Here is a 27,168-nt window from a genome sequence, read left to right as displayed (position 1 = left end):
GTCACCGGTATTCTTTGATCAGGAAAGGCTCCAGGGTGGTGCTTACTGAAGATAAAACCACCGAAAACTTTGATATCTGGCTCAGGCACGATATAGTCTGGTCTGTACGCTCCTAAACGTGCTTGGCTCCCACTATATGGGTCTCGACATTGGAGGTCCATATAAAAGTCCTTGATATGTCACACAATTTCCCAGGACATACTGACAGGAACAAGCTTCACTTTGAGAATAATTTCTGCGTGTTTATTTGGTCGAACTTGTCTGGGCCTGCATGAACATAATGGGTGCGAACGAGGATAGCGTTAAGTGCACCTGTTCTTCCCCAATGCCACCAGAGACATTAGCCCATGACCACATAGGCGCGACATATGCAGGAGCGGTAGAGATTCTAGTGCCGGGAGAGTAGTCAGCATACCAAAAGATCTTCCATCAGGAACTTGGACCAGAATCCTGCTACATAGTCCCCAGGGCTGATTTCTCTAAACTCGGATGTCTTCTCGATTGAAGAGTTCTCAGCTTCATTAGAGTTCGTAACGGAGCAGCAGAACTGCTTTGCTAGTGCAGAAATGGCGGGAAACCTATCGGTCATGAAAGTGAGGCATCTTTCGCTGTACATTGTGGCTGTATTCAGCCAAAGTACATGCTTCTCTTTCATGGTATAGATGCTGTCCGGAAGCATCTCGTACCAAGTGATAACTCCGAATTTATTTCCTGAAGGTCCCATCCAACCACAATGGCATTCGACACCGTTAATGCGGTCATAAGATACCTCAACGACTGAAAAATGTACTACTCGTCGTGCCAGACGACCGTCTTGGAAAACCACGCTCTAGTCGACAGCGGGTATATGTAGCACGGATGACACCCTATCTGTGAGCCCCAGTGTTTCATGCAAAGTGGTAGAGAAGCTATTTTTATACTCCCTCGATTTGCCAGACTCGGATGCACCTTTCATATTCAGATGACAGGAAAGACATCATATCATACAATTCTTTTTGTCTGCAATTATAGTAGCTATAAGACACTGCCCATCTGAAGAACTATAAGGATCGATAGCTCAGTGGTACGAGCGAGGGATTGCAGATCCCTAGGTCGCGTGTTCGATCCACGCTCGGTCCTCACTTACTTCTTTTTGCATGTTCTATCTAGAAGTAAGTTGACTAACTTTATTGAGTTTGCAATAGACATCGCGGGTCCTACCCAGGCTGTTTCGAGTCTAGCCTGGGTGTTAAGTATACTATCTGAACCTGGGACCTTTATTTTAGGAAGTCGCTTAAATGAGGGGAAGGATGATCTCCAGCATGGAGGAAAAGGTTGTATACTATATAGAACTGGTAGCTAAGTGTATGGTAATGGGTATTATAAAGGAGAATCTGTAGTATATGAGAACCCGCTGAATTCGCCATCCTTCATTGCGGAAGTTATTGCGAGACTAGTTTCTGGTTGCGAAACGACATCGAAAGATAACTTCCTGTTCAAGTGGTGAATTGAGGGCTATATATACAGTGATCCTGCAACTAGCAGATATCAAAAAGGAAAGCCTTTATAGCTCAGTGGTAGAGCGTTGCACTTGTAATGCAAAGGTCCATCGTTCAATCCGGTGTGGAGGCATTCAAACGTTTCTTTTTTTCTTTTTTTGCTCCCATTCTCAACCCCTGCATATGTCGCTTACAGTAGAAAAAGTTAGAGCGAATGGACGCAAGAGCAGAGAAAGATGCTATGATAGGCCAGTTGAGAGTAACATGCTGGTTTCATTAGCTTCAGACAAGAACTCAGCTGCATTTGACTTCAGCTGAGAAAAAGTTATTCGTAGTATGAAGTATTCATATAATATTACTAGAGACCATAATAATTAATCTAGCATGTACCAGTCGCCTTGAACGCGTACTGCTTGATCTTGGGCTCTTCTACCTGCTTGGGCAGATACAAGACCAGAGAAAGAGCAGCGATAACGATCGCATTCTCAGTGATTAGCAAATCCTCCAAGCCAAGACCAGGTGCCAAAGACCTATTGCAAACGCCGGCCAGGTCAATTCGAGATATCTTTCCCGGTCCTTTATGCGTAAGAGCATCCTTCGCAAGCGCAAACGTGAGTGGGTTCGCGAGCATACTCTCATGCGTGTAGAATGAACCACCCAACTTTCCAGCGCAGACCTTTTGAACTTCAGCGTTGACAACGCCGACATTTCGAGCGTCGAGTAGGTAAGCTGACGCGCCAGTACCCTTTTGAGGTTGAACAACCTCATCGAAAAAGCTAGAGTACAGACTTGTGGTGGGGATGTAGCCTGAGTCGCCATTGTTGGAGCGGAGAGTGTTGATGAATGTGCTTCCGGCTTCTTGTTGGAGGACTGACGGTGTGTTGATCAAACCAGTGGTTCCAGCAATGTTGGCCAGGATGGTGCCTTTGTAGTCAGCGCTGATGGCGACGTGGTCGGTCGTGACTTTGCGCGTCGACGGCCAGTACTTGAGAGCCCACTGGACGTCGATGTTACCTTGAGACCAGGCGATGACAGCCACGTTTCGCTTGGTAAGGGAAGCGATGTAGTTGAGTGCATATGCAGCATACTCAGCGTTGATTTGGGCATCCTCAAGTAGCAGCACAGGGACATTCACCCAGACGGGATCCGCCCATTCAACGTCTGTGAGTAACGGAATGAAGTTGCCACGGAACGTAGTAAAACCAGTAGATCCAGTACCAGGAAACAGAATGACGGGAGGTTTTTTGCCGTATGTGAAGGTAGGGGGGATATGAATGGCGGCGCGAAGCTTAGCTTCAGAGGTGGTGTAAGGAGCATCGCAGCCTGCTACCTTTGGGTAGACCTTCTTGGGAGGATTGCGGTTCCTACAAAATGATCAGCAAATTTCCCGAATATTTTATAACAGCTACTTACTTGTTGTTACTTCCATTTTGTTCAGAAACAAGGCCCTTGGCATAAGCGAAGAGATCCAGCGTGTTCCCAGAAATGAGACCATTGACAATCAATTGCGCGCTGTAGTCGATGATGGTCTTGGGCTTGGACTTTGAGATTTTCTCCAAGACAGCAGAAGCCTCTTTGACAGTCTTGGGCTTTTTGGAAGGCTCAAGTACGCGCAGAATGTCCAGTGTCTTGTCTCTGTCACCGCTGTCAATCGCTTTGCGAAGCGCACCAAGCAGGCCTCCGACAACAGCTTCTAGGTTACCATCAACACCTTTGAGAAGGCCACTCACGAGTTGGCGACTCTCAAGCTCAGAGGTAGGGGGTGGTGATGGGGCTGCCAGGCCAAGACCTGACAAAACACAGAGGCTGAGAAGGTGAACCGAGAACCGCATTGTGGCTTTTTGGGGAACGTGGTTTCAAACACCATGCCAGGGGGCATACGGGTAGCTATAAGGTGCAGAAACAGTGTAGATCCCCATAAGAGTTCCCTTAATCTTGAGCTTTAACCCACTTAATGTCCGACCGCTCCGCGCAGAGCGACAGTTATTTATCACTTGATGGGCAAATGACGCAGAAAGAACCGTGCGTGCAACCTCGGATCGTATCTCTGATTACTTTGTGTGGATACGCCAAGGTCGTCATTTCCCCTTGTTCGTTGGCGTTAAACTTTTAGTGCCTTGCGCTATCGAACTTAACAAGACAAGCTAGAACACCATCACGGGCAGTTCGCTCCGCTGTAAGCGATCATAAGCTCTCAATTTGGACAGCTGACTTGAAACGATTTAATACAAAACAGGTAAATGTATAAAGAAACAGCGCTCATTGAGGTTGTACACCTTGTTCGGCATTGACACATGTACATTGCCCTGTGGTGATTCATGTCTCGCGAGGATCTCAACTGTGTTCACGCTGTGTCCGCCTTGACAGTTTTCTGAACCAGGGCTGACTCATATATTTTAAGTCAGTAAAAAAGATGGCTTGGTATTCGGCTATATACTACCACGTCACTTTCATTGAAACGACTACAGGTGATCATACTAGAGCATTATTCGATTGGCTATTCAAGGGCATAATAATAAAATATTCCAAATAGTAACATTAATACCAAAGCACGCAAGCGTAAACAATTCATGTTAAACTCTGAAGCCACCAAAACAAGTTCCCAAGTGATGCTGCATTACCACCATGATTCAGTTTCTAGTTGCGAGTTGGCCAAAGTCCTCCCAGAATACCCTTAGTCGTGTCAACGACACCCTTGAGCGTGCCCTTGGAAGCGCCAGCGTAACTACCATACGGCTCTGTGTAGCCAGGGTATTTGGAAAACAGCTGATGGTTATACTTCTGGAGCTTAGGACACGTCTTGCCCGCGAGGAGCTGGCGAAGCTTGTCGCTCAAGGGTGTCAACGCCTTCTTGACATCCGTGAACTGGCTTCCGAGAAAGTCAGGTGCAGCAGCCATGATGATCTGCATGGTAAAACACTCGAGATTGTCGGGCTTAAGTAGGCCCTTTGCGTTGAAAACGCCGCCAGTGAGATCGCCAATATCCACACCAGCGAAGCTATTGACCTTGCCAGTGTTTCCACCAACGTTCAAGAGACGAGGGTACTTGGCCGCGTGCTCGAGAACATCAAGAAGAAAGTCAGGGATAGAGAACTCATCGCCAACCGGGCGGCGGTACCAGTTCTCGGGAATACGCTCCCAGCCTTGGTTGACCTTGAAGTTGCCAGGCTTGTCCCCCTTGACACCGAAAAAGCTGGTAAAGACTTCACGAGAGAGATATCCCTCGGGATACTGGCTTGAGTGGTTGGCCATCATCCGAGGAGGGAAGGAATACCCAGCAGGTGAGACCAAAACTCCAGCAAAAGGCGAGTAAAAGAAGTGGCTGTTGGTTTTCTCCGACTCCTGGAACTGTTTGTAGTGGAACGGGGCAAGGGCGGTGTATTGCTTGGGAGCAGGTGTGTTGGGTTTGATGGCGCGCCAGAATTCCTCAAAGCGACTGAGAACAACGTGGAAGTTGTTTCCGGTCACGTAGAGATCACCTCGAGTAGAGCTGACATCGCTCTCGTACTTGTTGTGACTACCGCTTAGACCAGAAGGGGTACCGAGAATGCCACCACCGTTGAGGATGTTTTGGCTGAAGCGGCTGGGGCCACCAATGGAGTAGCCTGGACTTGTGGAGAGCGGATTGCCATTGAAAACGGTACCGTAGACAGCCAGGAAACCTCCAAGGTCAAGACTCATACCATAGACCTCGTTGGTAGCTTGAATGATAGTCTGCATATCTGCGACACCATTGTGAGGCAAGTATCCATGGTTGGCGAGGGCATTGAGGCCAGGACATGGGCCTCGCTGGTCACCAGCCTTGAAATTAGGTGCGCGGAAAGCATGCTGACCACTGACGCTGATGCGCTGCTTCTTTGCGTCGAACTTGGCAGCTCGTTTCTCTTTCTTTGCAAAGGGGCATTCACCAGCGTCTCGCTTCTCTTGTTCAGCGGCGAATGGGCAAGCTTCAGGTGCTCTCTCAGCGTGTTGCCGATAAGCCTCGAGCTGCTCAGGGCTGAGCTGTGGAAACGCAAGAGTGGAAGGGAGAAAGGAGGCTGCTGCCAGCCATGTAGATAATGTGATCTTCATGATGAAGGTATGAGGAACGAAGGAAGAATTGATGCGTGGGAATCAATGTGAATGGATTGGGATCATACAAATGTATTTATTCGTTTGTCTCCTTGGCCATACTGAATGGCTTGATCAACCACTTTGTTTTTTGCCATGTTCGCCCTTGGTTTTTAGAGACACTTCCATTGAAATGACGTTATAGAGTCTACCATGTCTTAGTTTCTCACTCAAAAGCCTCCTTTGTCAATTTACCCGCCCGCAAATTATGAGATTTTAATAGGATGGCGTCCAGTTTGTCTCAAATCGCCTCGATTGAGAACTTGGCTACCGAATATCATCATTCCCTGATTGGTTGATCTGGTACCCATATCGCTGTGAGAGACAATGATACTGGAAAGTGGCGATATCCAGCCTCAATTAAGACAAGATGATCACATTGCCGAGCTGCCGTTGCGCTAATTGCAGTCTATCGAAAACAATACACTTCTCGACCTTGATTGCTTGTAATTGTCAAGTGCGCGATTGGCGGGGAGGAACAAGCATGTTGCAACCGGATGTCCGTGCGAGAGACCTTTTTGCTAGCTCACGTATTATACAGCGGTCAGTACGGAAGTAGATGCCAAGCTGGGAATAGAGTGAACACGTTAACAACAGAGCTACCGTTATATGACATCAATCTGTGCCAACCGAAAGGTTAGTCTGGCGGGAGTCAGGGGACCCGAGAGCTAAGAGAGGCTTGGCTGAACGCTATGCTTTAATGGGAGATACAGATACCATGCCGTACTTTTTCGGGGTATACTACGTAGACATTTAGGACACTAGCTATTTGTAATAACGAAGCCAGAAACCTGCATTTTATACCACGTGCTACAGACAACGCCAATGTTTGTTGCCACGCGTGTATATCGCGGGCTATGCACTCAGTCAGGTAACAACGTTCAGATGCCCTTTGGAAATCATCTCTCAATACATGAAGCTAACACTGCACAGCCCACCTCAATAGGGTTGCCAGTTGAATGACAAAGCAATGACTGCGGGGATTGCGGGGACTTCACTGACTGTAGATCCTACGAGTTGCTGGTAGACCTTGTGGCCGTAAGCGGACAGGAGTAGCGAGGTAATGACTACCGAGCGTCGATCTGTACGTTTGAGTTCAGAACTGGCAATTGATAGCCTGCCTAGAGTGATATTGATGCGGGGTAAGATCTCCGAATCTGCCATGATCAATTCTTCCAGGTCGGTTGATCCAAGATAGTGGATGCATTAATGTCGTATAGACAGTTTTAGCTTCAATAGTTAATACACTAAAGCAATAGCCGTTGTTGTAGATCCTAGTATCTACAAGGATAAGCTGCGCTATCAACTCAAAATGTCGTGACAACTCTGTCATAGAAGTTTAAAGGACAGTGGAAGTTGCTTATGACCCACAAGCTATCTGTTATAGCTAGTGTTGGCCGGACCTAGTATAACGCTACTCTAGCTTGATCAGCAAGGGAAATCATCATTGTCTGTGTGTTATCTCCTTCCCGATTTGGTAGTAGCTTGGAAGATGTTTCTTGAGAATCTGGAAAGCCACAGCGGATAGATAGAAAGTCAAAGGAGGACTAACTAGATATGTTCGTTTGAAGCTAGGCCTAGTTCACAAATATCATCTAGACTAGTCTAACGTTTATACTTGAACTGTCTCGGCACCGATTGGTTCAAATTTAGACATATACCAGAGCGGTACTTCGATTCGACACTCTTGAGTTCTTTCGGTGGCAGTGGATAGTGTAGTTCATTATAATTGTCGCTATACAATTAGTTTCAACTACCAAGATAACAATTTGAAGCCATGTAATATATTTAAGTATGTAATGCGAAGAAAATTAGTCAATCACTGGCAAGTAGACATCAAAATCCTAAACATCTAACCTCGGACTTATTTGATGGCTGAAGTGCGAAGTACCTCACTATCATGTTGCGTCTCAGATACGCTCTCGCCCAATTTAACAAATATCCTGGTAGTCCCCAATTGTAGGGCAAACAGTGGTAGTCTTGCAAACAGGCTTGGGAAAGCCAGGGTAGTACCCAGGGCAGAATTCGGCAGTGAAGCGGGTTTCCATGTACTCTGACCATGTGGCAGCGGGGAAACACTGCAAACGATTTTGTTAACAAGTGATCCCAGTTAAGGCTTAGAAGAATAAAATCGTTGATGAGCGGACTCAACTTTTATATCTCCACGAACTCATCTTGGCAGGTGAACAGGTTGCCTCTTTGAGATGTATATAAAACATCGTAATCATTTATAGTCTGAACTGATTTCGAGATTTATCCGAAATCTATTTAATAGCATGACTCGAACTGCTTAACAGTGATGTGGGTTACTGAAAACTCTACGTTGTCAGGTTGCTCTATACTATATATTGGGTAGGAATAGTCCGTTTCCCATAAGAGACTCTTCTGTAATCAGGCAAAATGCATGAATATAGAAACCAAGCACTAAAAGACTGACATCTGGGCTCAACTGCACCACTGAAAACATTCATTTGCCGAACGGCACAGTCCCTAAAGGGACAGTGAAAATCTAAAGGTGTAAGGTCACGGTTATTTACTCTTGCGGCCCAACTCAATCCTACACCCAGTGTAGTAGTGCAGATCAGCTTAATACCGGAGAGGGTTATCTGCTATCATCCAAACTAGGCCTTGCTACTCATTCCGTCTGCGTGCGGGGAAGTAGAATGCATTATCTCTTAAGTAACATTTTATACCTAAGGGTAGCGATAGGCTTCTGACCATATACCTGATCTCTATTATCGGATCAGGCGATGGCGGCCCGCTGGATTTAAATACCGCAGCATCTCCGCAACTTAACAAGTCCATGATGGGTAGGGTACGTGATTGCATGCAAGTAGGGCGAGCAGTAAGACATTGGCGTATGGCTGAATTCATCGCTGATTCTCTTCAACTTGGTAGATATATTACTTAGTAAGCTCGGTAGTCGGATTTCACGTCACGCGACTGGATACGCATAAGTTCCCCTTCCAACAGGCCAAGTTCCCAAGTTGCTCATTTCACGTTTCTGAACTACGTTCATCTTCATACATCAACCACTTCGTTTGTCTTATCAGAAGTCTGAACAACATGCGAGGTCGTAAACTTTGAATTCATCGTATACTCATGACATATCTAATCTAGCAAAACGCTAATAACCCAAACTCCCGATGCCAAACTATCCATATCTATGTGTCATCGGAGGCGAAGTCGGCATCTGAGAAACTCCTCTCATCTGATCAAAACCTGGCGCATTTGGTCCATCGCTAAGACTTCCACTGCGAAGTTTCGCTTCTCTCTGCCTTGTTGCCTTTTTCTTCTTCTTCACGCAAAGGAAAATGCACCAAAGTAATACAAGAACAAGTACACCACCAATTGACGCCGCTGTCGCAATGACAGCTGTGCGATTGTTCTCAAACCAGCTTCCTCCGTCGTCGTCGCCACCATCAGGGCCACCGCTGTCATCGCAGGTCTGTTCGTCGACGGGGCATTGACTTGAACTCCCATCACAACGTTCCTCGGGATCACAGTCTGCTGTGCTTTCTCTGCACACTCTACCACTACCAGAAACACGACACTCATCGGTGCAGCAGCCATCGGTGGTAGGGTCGCAGTCAGCATCGCTTCGGAGTTGGCAGGTGTCTGGATTGCAGCAAGAGTCTGATGGACATCGCCTCGCACCGCCGCAGTCACATGTCTCTCCAGGCTCAACGATTCCATTGCCACACTGACTGTCGTTGATGTCGGGGACATCGTCCTCATTCACAAGGCAGCTTGTGTCGATATGCTCCTCTCCTATACCATTGCAGATACTTCCAATAGTACAAGGCGAGAATTCCTCGATTCCTGGGCTGCTTGATGGGTTCATGAGGTACTGGTTCCGCGCATCGCATGTTGATCGGCTAAGCGGACAACAGTCGTCGGATTGAGAGTAACCGTCGCTACACTCGCTGGATGTGCAGTCATGATTGGCACCAAAGTTGTGAGCCACCTCGTGCGCAAAGACCTGCCACTCTGCCCCTGTGCGAACTACCACGTTTGCAGATGCAGTGCCTCCACTTCCAAAACTTGACCCTCGCGATCGATTGCAAAGACTACCAATCCAGGCGATTCCAACTGTCGACCCGCTTCTGCAAGCTGTCAACAAAGACCACACAGCGTTGTCGTCCCGAATTCTGTTCCTCCACCTCGTAAATAAGTTCAGACGACTGTTGATTGTGATACGCGCGGTGCATGGAAGATTCCACGGCATGGAGCTTGGGGCATCCTCGGGGCAAGATGGGTCAGCCATTGTCAGGTTCTGAATGGCCAAGGCAATGTTGAACGTGTCTTCGTACACCTGAGATGCAACATTGACTAGCGAAATGATGTTGTCGCGAGCATCTTGCATGTCCTCAAACTCTGCTGTGTAAGAGCAGTCGGCAGCTATTCCCACCAAGGCGACTCGTCGTGACGATGGACATCCGTTGGTTGAACCAATGTGATCTTGGGGATCGAACCAATCATTGGGGTTCTGTCGACGAGTGAAGCCATTCAAGGGACTCGACTTGGCCTTGCCTTCGTCTTCAGAAAGTTCTCGAGATCCAAGTTGCTGAGAATCGAATCTCTGCGCGCCGCAGCTTGGCTTCTCTGACGCTGATCGTTGGAGAATAGCATCATGCTCGGGGCCGACCAATTCCTTCCAGACTATCATCCTTCGTCTCGCTTCACTCTGATTGCTGGTCTCTAGTCTTCGGGTCCTTCGGTAATTGGAGTCGAGTGAGACATGGTGATAAGCGCCGTCTTTGGTGAAAGTACCTTCGAGTACATGTCGCCCCTCCCGATATCGTACCATTATCCGGGCCCATCCAACCCTTCGTTGTGTTTGATTCTCGTCATCATTCACGAATGCAACACCCTTGTACAGAAGTGGGCTGCTGCCCTTCAAGTCCATAACCTGTCCATACTTCTTGTTTGGCTTGAGGTGCTCGATAGTTGTTTTTTGTGTCAAGACATGTCGGGATGGTTGTAAGTTGAGAATTATTCGTTGTCGCTCATAGGGAACTTCAAATTCAACTTGAAATGAAGAAGCAGCACTGATAGTGTGAGGGTCCTGTGAAAACTCAAGCCTCTCAATAGTCGCTGATTGATCAACTGTGTCTCTTGCTCTCGATAGCGCTGGTGATGTCAGTAAGGTCGAACTTGGCCAGTTACGTCAATCTGATCTTGGCGCGAGTCACTTACCATGCACTTGGATTAAAGGAAAGACCTGCAAGACAAGTAATAAAAAAAGGTTCAAGAGACTCATAGCTACTTGAATAGATGCCTCTCACAATGAAAAGTTGATTGAGAGAAGCAGATCTATCTGAAAAGGATATGTACTGGAATTCTGGCTGACATATAAGAGGCTCATGGGCCTAGCCCCCATCTATGACACGGGGACTGTGCAAGGGTCTTGGCCAGTTAGCGAAGCCAAGCCCTTAAGCAGCCTCGGCGGGATCGGCTTCTTCCAAGGAGGCTGAGCCACTTGGACTTCGTCAGTGCTGTGCGGGTGCATACTTTTTCTTTGTTTCACAGGCTGACAGGTTCGGAGAGCGAAGAGCGCGAGCTTTTACTCTATGGGATCAGATGAAGCGCTGTTTCTTTCATGGGATATTAATTGGTACAACGACATCTTCCATCTAATATTTTGCATCCAAGGCCTATCTATTCTGTATTTTCAATTATGAACCGTTGACAATTTCTGTGGTATTTGACTACCCCTGTACCTGTTTCATTAATGGAATAACCTTACGCGTATGCAAAACCACGTTGAATAAGCTTAAATCTTCTGATACACTACATGATCCGGTAAGTCCGGGATTCGGAACCCGCCATCTATGGACATGGAGTATGGGGGAACGGAGATGCTGACAAACCTCTTGTCTTAATTCCGAAAAGCTAAAAGTCAAAAAGACCCTTGCCCACATGGAGAATTCAATGACGCCCAAGCTGACGTATGCCCATTCTTGGCAATTTACATGTCAGCATCACATAATGCCCGCGTGGTAAAGCCATTCTTCTGTAGTGGAATTCCAAGACGAAAAAGCTTTCTTGGAATTGATCTCGCATTTCTAAATGCCTGATCGGTAATGGGAATTCTGATCTTGAAGCTGTGGTTGATATTGGGGATCATATGCAGGCAAGGTACAAAGCAGAACCCTCCGAGTTTTGGGGGCCAAGGGTGGCAGTGCCTCAAAAAAGCGGACGAAACTTTGCATGTGGGATATCTTAAACGTGGCAAGGAATAAAATACCCCGCTTGGTAATGCCGCGGCAGACTCTTAGAGATAGCCTGACTCGTTTAATCTTTTATCAACTTCATCAGAAGAGTGTTGAGGTCTACAGAACACATGGAAGTGCCCGCGCGGCGTAGCGTTGATGGTATGCACCGAAGTATGCATCGAAGACAGCCTCAAAACTCTATGACGCCAGTCCCAAGAGCGGAATACACCAGTAAGTGATCGACGCCCAAACACCATCTGTCAGTGAAATCTTTCAGGGTGCTTTACCAATTGAACCTAAATTCTGGGCATATCCTACCCAGACTGCACTTGTCGTCATCTGGTTGGAGAATGTCTCGGCGGTGTACAATAGCCAAGACAGCTTTGTGTCATCATTTTATGTCGGGGTCGCCAAGGACGATATTCAGGGTATTCCAAGTGATCCATGATCAAGGTGATACAAGTCAGACATTACGAAAGTTTATTCCATCGTTTCGGGGAATTGATGACACCCGACAGTCTCTGTCACCGTCAACCGGATAACTGTGCGACAATATGGACCCTTGGGTTCAGACGATCCAACTGTCGGGTAGTAAGGTCGAAAATGACATCATGGAATTCGTCCTTTATTCTCATCCACCAACCATTTTCATTTTACGCTTGATTACTGTCTGGTGATAACCTCAGCTTTGTGCATAATCGAAACTCGCTATTCTCGTTGACAGTTCCCTCTGTATTCTGAGACGAAACTCAAGCGACACATGACTTGCACGGACTGCTGCTTTCATGCCCGCTTCGCATACCTACTGGCTCAACTTTGGTTCAGCTGGAAGTAGTCTAAGATAATAACCGCATACTTTAGGAGATACTGAAGCTCGTAGCTGTAACGGCCTCAACGCTTTTTTTTATATAGTTTTTTCCTAAATGTCTTGACGGTCATCACTTATGCGCTTATGTTGGGGTATGATTGAAGAGCGCTATGACTGGTGCATGCTTATAGGGTAACATGGGGCGAGTGACCAACTGTAACAGCTTGAAAATAACATAGCGGTAAGGCACCAACATTATACTCAGCCACTGTCTTAAACAATTCCGACAGTATCTGGCGCAACTTCAACGTCAATTTTAACATGTCGTAAAACTTGATTTAATCATTTTAGCTATATTTGCTTTTATATTTATATAGAATGAGTGCAATTTTAAAACAAGAAGCACTAATCCCGTAGCCAGGTATCGCAATGTAAGTAGACTAATCACAGGCTTACCGAGTCTAGCGAGGTTTGTTTGATCTAGAAAGAAATCGGGATATCGCTGCTGAGGCTTACGCAGATGCCCTCTGCAAAGTCTTGAGCAGAAGTTCCAGGGCAACAATAAAACACTCACATGGTTCAATGCTATAAACTCGACATCTTTGAGCGATGTGCTCACAGTTACTCAAGAAGCTAAGAGCAAATACGCAGAAGTTTAAAACAATATAAAAAGCTCTCGAGGATAACTGGCAGATTATCTAAAAGGATTATATACCAGGAAATGTGCTCGATGTCTTATCTCACCCCAGTTAAAGACACAGTTAAAGACACTTTATTACTCTCTAGTAGATTAAGATAACAGGTCTGCACGTGATTCAGATTAATTATATAAATTGTTATGATCTAACTAATCTCTACCTATATAAGATAATATACCCTATATTTCCTACCACTTAGAATAGACCTACCCTATATAAGTCAAATAGACCTTATTTAACTTGCATAATAAACTAAGTTAAATTAACCTTATTTGCCTTATATATTTATTAAATAAAATTAAATTAACCTTATTTAATCTATATATCCTTATATATATATATATTCTTTTAATATTAGTTAATATAATAGCCTATTAGCTATTAATAATACTTTTTTACCTAAATATATTTAATTTACTTTATTTACTATTAAGATATATAATACTTTACCTTTACTTAATAATAATGCCTTATAACTCTGCTAATATAAACTAATATAAACTAGTTTATCCCTTAGGAACCTTTACCTATTATATATTAATAGCTCTTATTTAAACTATACTATATTTATACTAAGTAATACTTTATATAAGATAAATATACTATTAAAATATTTAATAATAATACTAATAATACCCTAGCTCTTCTTTATACTAATTTACCTCTAAGTATTATTAAAATAATAATTAAACTCTAGTTATTTTATAATACTATTTATACCCTATAGGCATAAGTTAATAAAATACCTATAGTAATATTATTAATACCCTCTATAAATAATTAGCAGGACTTTAAAGAAATTATTAAATTAACTCCCCTTAAACCCTTTAAGGGAAAGGCTATAAATATTATACTATTCCTTATATAAATAAAAGGATATTTCTATCTATTCCCTTATAAATTAAATATAATAAATAAAAAGATATTATATATTATATTATTAATCTAGAGAAATATTAAAGATTAGTTTAAACCTATCTAGAAGAATTACCTTAAAAATAATTATAATTAATAAGACTAAGAAATATAAAATATCTTTTTAAATTAGCTTAACTTTAAAGTATTCTTTAAAGATAATTTTAAAGTTATTAATAAAAAACGCTAAATAGCTATAGAAATTCTAGCCTTTAAATAGTAAGGCTTATATATAGCCTATTTAGCTAAGTTTAAATAGCTTATAGCTAAAACTAAATAGGATAATAAAGCCCTTATAGAAATATATTATTATAGTATTAAAGAGGAAATTAAGGATAAACTATATAAAGCAGATAGACTTAATAACCTTATAGAGTATATTACTATAGCTATTAAGATTAATAAATAATAATATAAATATAGAAAAGAAAAGACTAATGCTAGAAAAAAGGGAAATAATTATAACCTATACTATCCTAATTAATATAATTAATATAATTACTAGAATTAGTAAGCTAAATCTTAAAATAATAACTAGAGGAAAAGCTATTAAGATAATACTTCCTATAAAAGTTACTCTAGCCTAATAATTATTAAAGCTATTTAATCTAATAGATTATTATTAATATACTAGAATTATAATAAGAAAGGTTATTAGGAATAAGACTATTATAACCCTATAAAAATTAACTAATAGTATAAGAATATGCCTAAAGGTAAGACTATATAAAAAATATACTTATAGGACTATAAACTATAAATAGCAATTTATACTATATAATAAATTAATATTAACTAATAAAAAATCCTAAAGGATTAATAGCTAATACTAAGGTATTTAGCTAAAAGATATAAAGAATTTAAGATTATAATAACTTATAAAGATAATAATATCCCTAATAAGAAAGCTATTAAGTTAATATAAATTAGTAACCTAAATAGCCAGAATTAATTAATAAGAAATACTTTAATAATAACTAAACTTTATAGCTAATAATATACTATAATAGGATATAATAGCAGAGAATAATTATATATTAATCCTTATCTTAGCTAATTAGCTAAAAAACCTTAATTCTAATTTAAAGAATTTAAATTAAAACTATAGTTTAATAATATTATACTATAGTATAATAAATTAAGAACCTAATATTAGGATAATAAGACTTAAATATATTAAAAACTAGCTAAAAGAAAAACTAAAATAGGATAAGATATTAATATCTATATCTAAGCTATAATAAAAAAGGAAGTAAAAAGTAGCTAAAATACTATAGAAAGACTTATTATTATAGGAGAATTCCAGAGATATTTAATTAACCTAGATTATATTAAGATTTCTTAGATCTTTTGCATTATATATTACTATAAGATTTATAAATAAAATAAGATTATCTATAATTATTTCTTTACTATAGTAAAAGAATATATATAATAAACTGCCTATACTTTTATTAGTATAGTAGGATATTATATTTATTAATGCTATTATAATTACTAAGTTATATACCTAAAGGTTAACTAGACTGCAAAGAATAAGGCATTAAACTATATTAAAAAGGGAAAATAAATTAATTAATAAAAATAAAATGCCTATATTATAGAAAAACTAAATAATAAATACTTAATCTATAAATAGAAGTAAAATATAAAAAGAAACCTAGACTAAGACTTTATTCCTACTTTTTATAAATTATAATTCTAAGAATAGGAATATACCTAAAATAATTAATTTACCTTAAAATATTAAGAAGAACTAAGCTATAAATATAAATACTTACTTAATATATAATATCTAGATAAGGAATATAACCTCTATTACTTTAGTTAACTAGGAAAAGATAATAGTTTACTATATTATTAAAGCTATAGTATAGTAAGAAGAGCAGAAAGGATATAATAATACCCTTAAGAGCTCTATAAATAACTAAAAATAGTTAATAAACCTGCCTAGAACTAGAAGTATAAATTAAGGGAATATAGTTAACTGCTTTTATAAATAGTAAAGCTAATATTAATATAATTAACCCTTATATAATTAATTACTTAAAGCTATTATAAAGAAATAAGACTTATCTTTACCTAATAAGGAACTTAGAAAAATAACTATTTAATTATAAAGAAGAACTTATTATTTATAAAATTAATTACCTTAAGATATTTATTAGAACTTAAAGATAAAATATTAACCTTAATATTATCCCTATACTAAGATATAACCTAATACTAGGATACCTATAGCTATAATACTATAACCCCTATATTAATTAAAGAAATAGCTAAATTAATAATTTCGCTAATACCTCTAATAATAAGGCTATAGATTTAAAAATAAATAAAAAATTAAAATCTTAAACTTTAACTAAGACCTATAGTAAAGTTTAATATAAATAAAGAATTTACTTACCTTTAAATAGAATATAATATAAGCAAGAATAAAGCAGGGTAAAAAGAGTTAAAAAGACTTTTATATTATTTAAAACCTAGTTAAAAATATTAAATAAATAGCTAGAATAATTATTAAATGCATTAAATAGACTTAGGAATATACTATAGGAATACTATATCTATAAGAAGCTATTTAAAGAGGAATTTAATACTAAGGTATTATAATACTTATATTAAGACTATAAGATTTACCTTATTTTAAATAACTTACTCTTCTAGAAGATTTATAATTTTAATAAAATAGAATTTAAAATACTTAAGGAATACCTAGAAAAGGAATTATAAAAAGGTAATATATAAGAATTAATATTTATTATAGGATTTCTTATTATATTTATATCTAAGAAAAATAAAAAGCTATAATTTATTATAAATTATAGAAAATTAAATGCCTTTATAATTAAGGATTAAATACTATTTCTACTTATTATAGAATTTAAGGATTACCTATAAGGAAAATAAGTTTTTATTGCCTTTAACTTTAAAGGAGCCTATAACCTAATCTATATTAAAAAAGGCAATAAATAAAAGATTGCCTTTAGGATAAAATTTAAACTATTTAAATACCTAGTTATACCTTTTAGACTTATTAATACCTTAATAACCTTCTAAAGGATAATTAATAATATTTTATAATAATACCTTAATATCTTTATAATTTACTATCTAGATAATATCTTAATTTTTTTAGATAATAAAGAAGAATATAAGGAATATATTTATAAGGTTTTAAATATACTATAGGATATTAATTTACTAGTAAAACTAGAGAAAAGCTACTTCTATATTACTAAAGTTAACTTTCTAGGATATATTATCTTACTAGAAAAAATCTAAATAAATAAAAAGAAAATTACTGCAATTAAGGACTAGCTATTGCCTATTACTATTAAGGAAATATAAAGCTTCTTAGGTTTTACTAATTATTATTAATAATTTATTAAGGACTTTAATAAGATTATAAAACTACTTATAGAATTTATAAAAAAAGACTATAAGTTTATTTAAATTAAGGATATATAAGATATATTTAAATAATTATATAATATAATCCTCAGAGAATTAATTTTAATTATATTTAATCTTACTAAGGAAATTAAGCTAAAGATAGATTCCTTAGATTTTACTTTAGGAAAGTAAATTAATTAATAGGATAATAAAGGAATACTATATCTAATAGCCTTTTACTTATATAAACTGCATAAAGCCAAGCTTAATTACCTTATTTATAATAAAGAATTCCTAGTAATTATTAATTACTTTAAGGAATTTTAATATTATCTTATAGGAAGCCTTTATTAAATTAAGGTATATATTAATTACTAGAATATTTTATATTTTATAATTACTTAAAAGCTAAATTACTAATAATTCTAATATATAGAATACCTCTGCAAATTTAACTTTATAATTATATATTATAAAGGATTAAATAATAGCTATATAAATACTATTAGCTAAAGACTAGATTATAATACTAATATAATAAAAGCTAAGGAATAAGTCCTAGAGCTTAATATAAAGGGAGAATATTAGTTTATTTAATTAGTAAAAATAATTATAAGAATAATATAAAGAACCTTAGATTTAAAAGATTATATAGAGAATAAATAATAAAGATAATTAATATAGGAAATATATAAATATCCCCTATATAGATACTAGGGTATTATAAAAACCCTTAAATACTTATAAAGCTATTATAATTAGCCTAATATAAGAAAGATAATTAAAGCTATTATTAAATAATATAATATTTATATAAGAATTAAGGCATAATAATATAAGCTTTATAAAAACCTATAAGTATTCCTAGTTACTTAGAGACCTTAGGATTTAATTACTATAGACTTTATTATTAAGCTATTCTTATTAGAAAAACCTTTAACTAGAATCTTCTATAATAGTATTATAGTTATTATAGATTATCTTATAAAATTTTCTTATTATTTACCTTATAGAGAAGTAATAGATATAAAAGAATTTATATATATCTTCTATAAGTATATTATTAGTATATATAGTTTACTATAAGAAATCCTATTAAATAGAGAATTAATATTTACTGCTAAATTCTAGTAAGCGCTTATATTCTACTTAGGACTTAATTACCGATTTACTATAGCATTTTAACTATAAGTAAATAAATAAATTAAATAGATAAACTAAGTTTTAGAATAATATTTATAATACTATATTAATTATAAATAAAATAATTAAATTAAAAAGCTACTTATTATATAACTAGCTTATAATACTGCCTATAATAAAAGTATAAGATTAATATTAATATATATTAACTTTAGATTTATATCTAATAGTTATTATATTGCCTATAAAACCCTAATAATTAATTTTACTATATAAATTAAAGCAGAGAATATAAAGAATTTATATAAAGAAATAAAAAATAAATTTAAATTTATTAGAAAATAAATAATAAAATATTATAATATAAAAAGGATTAAGAGATTAACCTTTAAAGAAGGAAAAATAGTCTACCTATTAATAAAAAATATTATAATAAAATAGCTAATATATAAACTTAACTTTAAGTTTATTAGACCTTATAAAATCCTATAAACAATCTTAGAAAATAACTATAAACTAGACCTATTATTAAAGGTTAAAATCTATTTAATCTTTTATATTTCCTTACTTAAATTAGCTACTAATATAATTTAAGTTAAAATTAGTAATAAACTAGATAAAATTAATAGACTAGAAACCTATAAAGCTAAAGTAATTAAAAAGATAAGGAAAATAAATAGATAAATAGAATATTTAATTAAATAGAAAAATTACCTAAAAAATAAAAATATATAGGAATTACTAAAATACTTAATTAATACTTAGCAACTCCTAAGGAACTTTTACTAATATTAAGGAAAAATAAGTTAAGTATTAAACTCTAGTTAATAATATTATAATCCTTTAATAATTAAATCTCTTCTAGAATAAAGAACTTAATAGCTTAAAAAATAGAAAATTCCTATACTTTAACTTCCTTTAACTTATCTAAATCCTTATAATTATAATAAATTATCTTAGCTACCTTTTTATAAAGATACTTCTCCTAATAATATAATCGCTATAACTAAGCTAAGGTATCTTAAAGATTAGCTTTAGCCTATTTCTTTTACTTATTAATATAATCCTTTTTATAAGAGACTTATATAACTAGAAAAAATAAGTAAAAAATATTAAAAATATATTTAAATACTAAGAACTTATAAGACTAAGCTACTATATTACTAAAATTATAGTTTATATACCGCTTTAATATATAGAAGTTATAATATTGCTTTTCCTTAGATATAATATATTAAGGACAGTTTACCTTAAAATAAGTAGAATAATAAGATATCTTAAAGCTAAATTTATAAATAAGATTAAAAATATTATTATAATACTTAGTAGCTATCTTTAAATAATTTATATATTTAATAATTTAATTAAATATAATAGTTAATAAGGAAAAATAGTTATAAGGGCAAGTTAAAACTAATATAGAGGGATTAGCGCTTAGCTGCCTTATAGGTCTTAAGGATAAGACCTTAGAAAAGGGAAAGATTATATTATAATTTAATTAATCTCTACCTATATAAGATAATATACCCTATATTTCCTACTACTTAGAATAGACCTACTCTATATAAATTAAATAGACCTTATTTAACTTATATAATAAACTAAGTTAAATTAACCTTATTTGCCTTATATATTTATTAAATAGAGTTAAATTAACCTTATTTAACCTATATACCCTTATATATATATATATTCTCTTAGTATTAGTTAATATAATAGCTTATTAGCTATTAATAATACTTTTTTACTTAAATATACTTAACCTGCTTTATTTACTATTAAGAGATATAATACTTTGCCTTTACTTAGTAATAATGCCTTATAATTCTGCTAATATAAACCAGTATAGACTAGTTTATCCCTTAGGAACCTTTACCTATTATATAAATCCTCTGGATTTAGCCCTGCTTTAATTTAATATTATAAATTACCTTAATAGAACCTATTAACCTTTGGTTTTACTCTATTTTCTAGTTACCTCTATATATAGTACCTTTACAGTCTTATATTAATAACCTTAACTCTTTATTTAAAAATATTAATAATATAAGTAACCTGCCTTATTAAGCAGATTAGCTACTATTAAATATACCCTATATCTATAGCTGCAAAGAAATCTTCCTCCTTAGCCCTTAGTTCTTTACTTAACTCTAGCTTTTTATATAGCCTTATTAAGGCGCCTAGCTCTTTATAGAGATAATATTAAAATATAGCTACCCTAAATAAGGTAAATATAAGCTTCCTTTTAGTAAAAGGAATAGCCTTTTGCCGATAATAAAGTTATATAAGATTAGATAGATTTAGTTAAGGTTAGTATATTTTACTTACTTAGAAAGAGGGGAAATTATATAGCTATATATTAATTTAAATAGAATATAGTTAATATAGAGATTAATTTTCTATATAATAGTTAAATAATTAAAAGTCTTAAAGTTATATTTCTTTAAGATAATTATAATTACTAAAAAATAAGCCTTTAATTAATAATTAATAGCTTAATTAACTGAATTAATATATAATAAAATATCCTATAATACTAATAAGAATTACCTCTTTAATAGCTTAAATAATTAAGATTCCTTTAAATAAGTATATATTTTAAAGACTTTAAGTAAAAAGGCATTTTACCTATATAGGTTAAGTAATTTAAGCTAATTTAAAGTCTTATAAATCTATAAACTAATATAACTAATAATTAAGGCATTTTAACCTAGTAATTTATAAGGTAAAAGAGTAAAAGGAATTATATCTTTCTTTATTAACCTTATAAAAAATAATAAAGAAATCTATAAGGCTAAAATAGTAATCTATTAAAGTAACCTTAATTAATATAATAAAGAAATAAATAGAATTTATAATATATTTAATTGGCTAATTAAGAAGGTATACTTATATTATATAGAAATCTACTCCCTAGCTATAAATAACTCTATAGAGTATAATAATATTTCCCTCTTTTTTTAAAACCTAAAAGCTATATATAGTATTAATAAAGCTATAAGGTATAAATAAGCCTAGAATAGCTATTTTAAAGCGCTAAAGATACTATAGTAAGCTTAAATTAACTAGGAAAATTAAATTATTATATAGAAAAAGGCTATTAAGATTAAAAAGCTTAAAAGAGTAATAAAAGTTTAATACTTAAATATATAATTTAAAGACCTTTAATATATACTAGACCTCTACTTTAAGCTTCTCTTATAAATAGAATAGAGCTAAAATAGGAATAAAATTAAAGTAGGAATCTATATACCTCTTATATTCTTAGCTCTATTTAAATAAGAGATTTAAAATAGTAAAAAGAAAGCTAAAAAGCTAACTATAGAGTATATAGTAAAAGGGAGCTTTAGATTTACTTTTTAAGCCTTATTTTTATAAAAGAAAAAGTAAAGTAAATTAATTATAATAGAATTATAAAAAGGTTCTATAAAAAAGCCTTAATAGTCTATTAAGTTATAAAATAAGTATATCTTATATAAAAGGAATTACTTAAACCCTAATATATAATCCTATTAGGCAGCTTTCCCTAGAAATATATTAAAAAGAATCTAAGTATTAAAAAGATAATAAGATCTATTTAATAAAAGACTTAAAAGTAAAAAGGAAATATAAAATCTTTTTAAGAGGCTATAATAAGAAGCTATTAAAGAAATAAAAAAGTTAAAATAACTATTAATAAATCTAATTATAGTTTTTAAAGAGATAGCTGCTTTCTTTATAATAAATAGTAAATACCCTTTAAAGAACTTAATAATCTTAGACTTTAGTATTACTATTTATATCTTTAATATAATTAATTAATTTATTAAATTAAAGAATATAATATAGGGAAAAGGAGTCTTTATAGGATTAAAATAGCTATTAATTAAAGACATTAGAATAATAATTATTAAAGTCTAGAATATATAAGAAAAGCCTTAAATTATTACTTTAAAAGGCATTTCCTATTGCCTAGAGATAAGTATTAATTTAATATCTCTTTATAAGCTAAGGTAATTTAGCTATTAGTAAAATTAGTAAAATAACTAAGATATAATTTAATATATAAATAGCTAAGCCTTATATAAGTTAAGCTAGAAATTTAACTAATATATTATTAAATATAATCCTAAAAATATATATTAAGCTGCCTTTTATATAAAGTATTATTAATATAACTTATAGACTATAAAAAAGCTAAATTATACTTTTATATTTATTTAATATTATAGACTAGGTTATTTAAGGCTATAAAGCCTTAAATGCCTTATTAATTATACCTTTAAAGTAAGGATAAAAAGACTAATAACTATTAAATGCAATATATATAGAAAAGTAAAGATAAAATGCTAAAAGTACTATAAACTATATAAATGCAGCTTAAAACCTAGAGAGAGATTCTTCCTTAATTTTTATAATTATTTAATTAAATTAAATAGTTATATATCCCTAGGTATTTAAACCTATAGAGAAATAGATTATTACTAGGATTATTACTTTATTAACTAATATAATAAAAACCTACTATTAATACTTAAGAACTTTATATAAATGCTTTAAATAATATATAACCTAATAATCTAAGTTATTAAAATAGATAATAAGCTTTAAAAAGGCAATCTAAGTAAAAGCTAGCTTATATAAAAGGGGATATAAGTTAATAAAAGTGCACTATATATTTAATAATAGAATAGCTTTAGTAAGTATTCTAGGGGAATAATAAAAGAGAAAATAAGGCTTTTAAAGATAAATAATAACCTCTTAGTAGAATTATAGCCTAAAATTATAAAAATAGCAGTTTATTTATTTAATTAAATACTTAAATAAAGTCTTAACTAGAAAATACTATATAAATACTTCTATTTAAGTATATAAACCTTATAAATAGAAAACCAGCCTTAAATTAGCTATATAAAGGTTATTAGATATAAAGTATTTACTATAATAGATTTAATATAATAAAAATAAAAATACCTCCTTTTAAAAATAAGCCTAAAAGTATAAATAGGCTACCTAGTTAAATATAACTCTTAAAATATCTTTTAAATTTAAAACCTAGTTATAAATAAGATATATATTACTAGAGATATTATCTTTAATAAAAAAGAGCTATTTAATATTAATAAAGAATAAATAAAGGAATTAATAGCTAAATAGACCCTTAAAGAAATCTAATAAAGAATAGAATTACTTCTAGGCATTAAATAGCTTAATTAAGTTATAGACTTAATCTAAGGCCTAGATAAGCTTAAAATATATAATTTAAGTCTTAATAAGTAAATTAAAGATTTCCCTATAGTAAAAAATACTTAGGAAAAAGATTAATCTGCAGGAAAATATACTTAAGCTTAATTTAAGCTCTTTTTATTACTATTAAATAGCCTACTATTAAGCTTCTTTATATATATTAGAATATAGATCTATAATAAAGGCAAGAGAAAGGCATTAGGAAATAACCTAATAATACTTAATTAAGCCTTCTTTATAGGCATATAAATAGTACTAATTGCAAAGAAGGATAAGGCACTTCTAATAAAAGTAATAAGGAGGAAAGCTATCTATAGAAAACTAAAGCCTAAGAAAGATCTATAAATAAGTAATTTAAACCTTAATTTTAATAGATAAAAGTACTATAAAAGGAATCTGCTAAAGGCATTAAGCTCTTATAGTAATCTAAAAGGATATAAATTTAAAAAAAAAGTTTAAGAAAATATAGAAAAATTACTTAAAGAATTATAAGTAAATAGGCTCTTAGTTTAAAATATTAAGGTATAATTTATATATAGGTAACTTATAAATCCTAGACTATATATAGGTATTTACTTATAAATTTAATAAATATAAATACCTTTAGAAATATAAAGTAAGATTTATTATATAAAGAGATTAATAATAGAAATTATTAACTAAAGAAACCTATATTATAATATTTATAGGGAAATTATTTAAAATACGTTTTATAATTACTATTAAATATAACCTTAAATTACTATAATATAATATAGTTAATATATTTATTAATATAAAATTACTAGGTAATATCTTTATAAGGCTTTTTTCTAGCTTTAGAAATAGTAAATAAGGAGATTAAATCTTACTTTTATATAAAGTATTATATAGACTTAGAGTTATACCTCTTTTATAGTAAATAAAGCTTAAAAAGATACTTAAAACCTTAAAATATAAACCTTTTCCTATAGAATTATATTATTACTAAAAGGATAGTATTTTTATCTTCTTTTATATTAATAATATTATTATTATATTTAATAGAAAGGATAAAGAAGCTATTTCCTTTATAGCAGCTAATACTCTAAAAGGAGCCGCATGCTTAACAGTAGATATAGGGTAATAGTAGTTTAATAGTAATAGCATAGTAATGCTATAAGGCTTAATATTAGACTAAACCTTATATTAGACTATAAGCTCTAAATAGATAGTAAAAAATCCTCCCTTTTTTATAATATAATAATAAAAATAAGGAAGTTATTAATACTAATATTTTAAGTAATATAATATATAAGTTATTTTATTCTACTGCTTATATAATAAAGGAAGCTAATTAGTAATAGTCTATATAATAATATATTATACTAGGCAGGCCTTAACCTTATAGATACTAGCCTTAAGGCCTTAGCCTATAGTAATAGTAACTAGTATAATAATAAGAAGAAGTTAATAATTATACTAAATAGTAATAATAAATACGCTAAATATCTATACTAATTAACTTTTAAGTAAAATATACTTTATAATACTAAGGTTAATAGTATATATAAGGAAAAATCTATATATAGCAATTAGCTTAATATTACATTAGCGCAATTTAATTATTTAGTCTTAGTCCTTCTATACCTTATTAAATTAGATTATATTAAATAGGTCCTTAAGGAAGAAAAATATCTTAATGCCTTATATTAAAAGCTAGATTAAGGTATTATACTATTAATAGAGGAGAAGGTATTCCTAGAGAAAATATAGTTAAGTAAGCATAGGCTCTAGATTATAAACCTTAAAGTAATAATATATTTAGTTAAGATATTTAAATAATTTAATAATATATAAAAAATAATTAGCTTTTTAACTAACTATAGCAATTAAGATAAATTTAGGTAAAATAGGTTAGTATTTATTATATAGCTATACTGATTTTAATAGGAAGCTTTAGGTTAAAGTAAAGGCTTCCCTATAAATTAATAAGTATTATAGAAGAATAGATTATATAATAACTATCCAAGTAAATGTAAAAAAAAAAAAATTGCCCTATAATAAGCAGTAATCTTAACAGTAGTTTTAACAGTAGTAAAGAAGCTATAATATAGATTATTTAATTACTTAAATAAAAATATAAGTTAATTAGCAGAAATAAGCTATAATAATTCCTAGGAATAAAGATTATTTAAGATTAAAGCTTAAAAAGTATCTAGGTTATATAAGTAATATATCTAAAGAAAATATATAAACTTTATATTATAAAAATATTAAATACCTCTTTAATAATTAAAAATAAGCTTTTCCTAAATAAGGTAACTATAATATAATAGAGTATAAATTAATATAAAAGAGTAATTAGTTTAATATTATATATAAGTATAATTAGTTAACTAGATATATTATTTATAATATTAAAACTAGTAAGGTTTATAAATAACCCTAGTAAAATATATATTAAAGCAGTAAATTAAGTCCTTAATTACCTATATATAACCTATTACTATAGACTATACTTTAGAAATAGAAATAACTTTCTAATCTATAGTAATGCCTTATTTATAAATAACTTAATTAATTATAAAAGCTTATAAGGATTTATAATAAAGCTATTTAAAAGCCTAATTAGATAGTAAGTAAATAAATAAAATATAGTAATAATATTAATAACTAAGGCAGAGCTGCTAGTAATTTTATAAGCAGTAAAGGAAGATCTTTTCTAATAAAGACTTCTCTAAAGTCTTTAAATTAAATTATAAAATATTAATTTATAACTTATATATAATAATAAATAGATAATTAGTATACTAAAGAATTTAACTTAAAAGTTAAAGATTAAATTAAAGTATATAGATATATATAATTACTAGCTTAAAGAGAGAATTTAATATAATAAAATCTCTATAAACTATAGGGAAAGTATAAAGCTAATTGCTAATAGTTTAATAAAAGCTCTATAAGGTTATAATCTAAGAGAAAGTTATAAGTAATTTAGCCTAGTAAATATTAAATAATATATTTTAGAAAAATAAAAAAAGAATTTAAAAGAAAGATTATTATTAAAAATCCTTAAAGAACTTTAAATTTAATAAAATAAGCTTTATTTATATATTTATAAGCTTAAAATTATAAAAATTAGTATTAAAATATATATAAGTTTATAATATTATTTTTAGTTTTTCTATTAAATTGCTTAAAAGGTAAAATTAGAC

The 27,168-nt window shown here is 32.6% G+C and overlaps 3 protein-coding genes across 3 annotated transcripts; all 3 read right to left on the bottom strand.

Annotated features, from left to right (window-relative positions):
* Positions 1 to 1,857: 1,857 nt before the first annotated feature.
* FSST1_012625 (uncharacterized protein) lies at positions 1,858 to 3,310 on the bottom strand (the record flags this gene model as incomplete). Its single annotated transcript, XM_083235866.1, has 2 exons — positions 1,858 to 2,842; positions 2,892 to 3,310. 2 exons carry the CDS (start codon positions 3,308 to 3,310, stop codon positions 1,858 to 1,860), a joined length of 1,404 nt encoding a protein of 467 aa, XP_083082321.1.
* Positions 3,311 to 4,115: 805 nt separating this feature from the next.
* On the bottom strand, positions 4,116 to 5,549 carry FSST1_012624 (peroxidase family protein; the record flags this gene model as incomplete). The annotated part of the gene is made up of 1 exon (XM_083235865.1): positions 4,116 to 5,549. The coding sequence occupies one exon, from the start codon at positions 5,547 to 5,549 to the stop codon at positions 4,116 to 4,118; it is 1,434 nt and encodes a 477-aa protein (XP_083082320.1).
* A 3,193-nt stretch (positions 5,550 to 8,742) lies between these two features.
* FSST1_012623 (Metallo-peptidase family M12-domain-containing protein) lies at positions 8,743 to 10,851 on the bottom strand (the record flags this gene model as incomplete). Its single annotated transcript, XM_083235864.1, has 2 exons — positions 8,743 to 10,721; positions 10,788 to 10,851. 2 exons carry the CDS (start codon positions 10,849 to 10,851, stop codon positions 8,743 to 8,745), a joined length of 2,043 nt encoding a protein of 680 aa, XP_083082319.1.
* Positions 10,852 to 27,168: the final 16,317 nt, after the last annotated feature.

This window comes from Fusarium sambucinum, chromosome III, assembly GCF_050947815.1.
Source record: "Fusarium sambucinum isolate potato_lamoka chromosome III, whole genome shotgun sequence".
Classification (NCBI taxonomy): Eukaryota; Fungi; Ascomycota; class Sordariomycetes; order Hypocreales; family Nectriaceae; genus Fusarium; species Fusarium sambucinum.
This window is presented reverse-complemented; position numbering and strand designations above follow the sequence as displayed.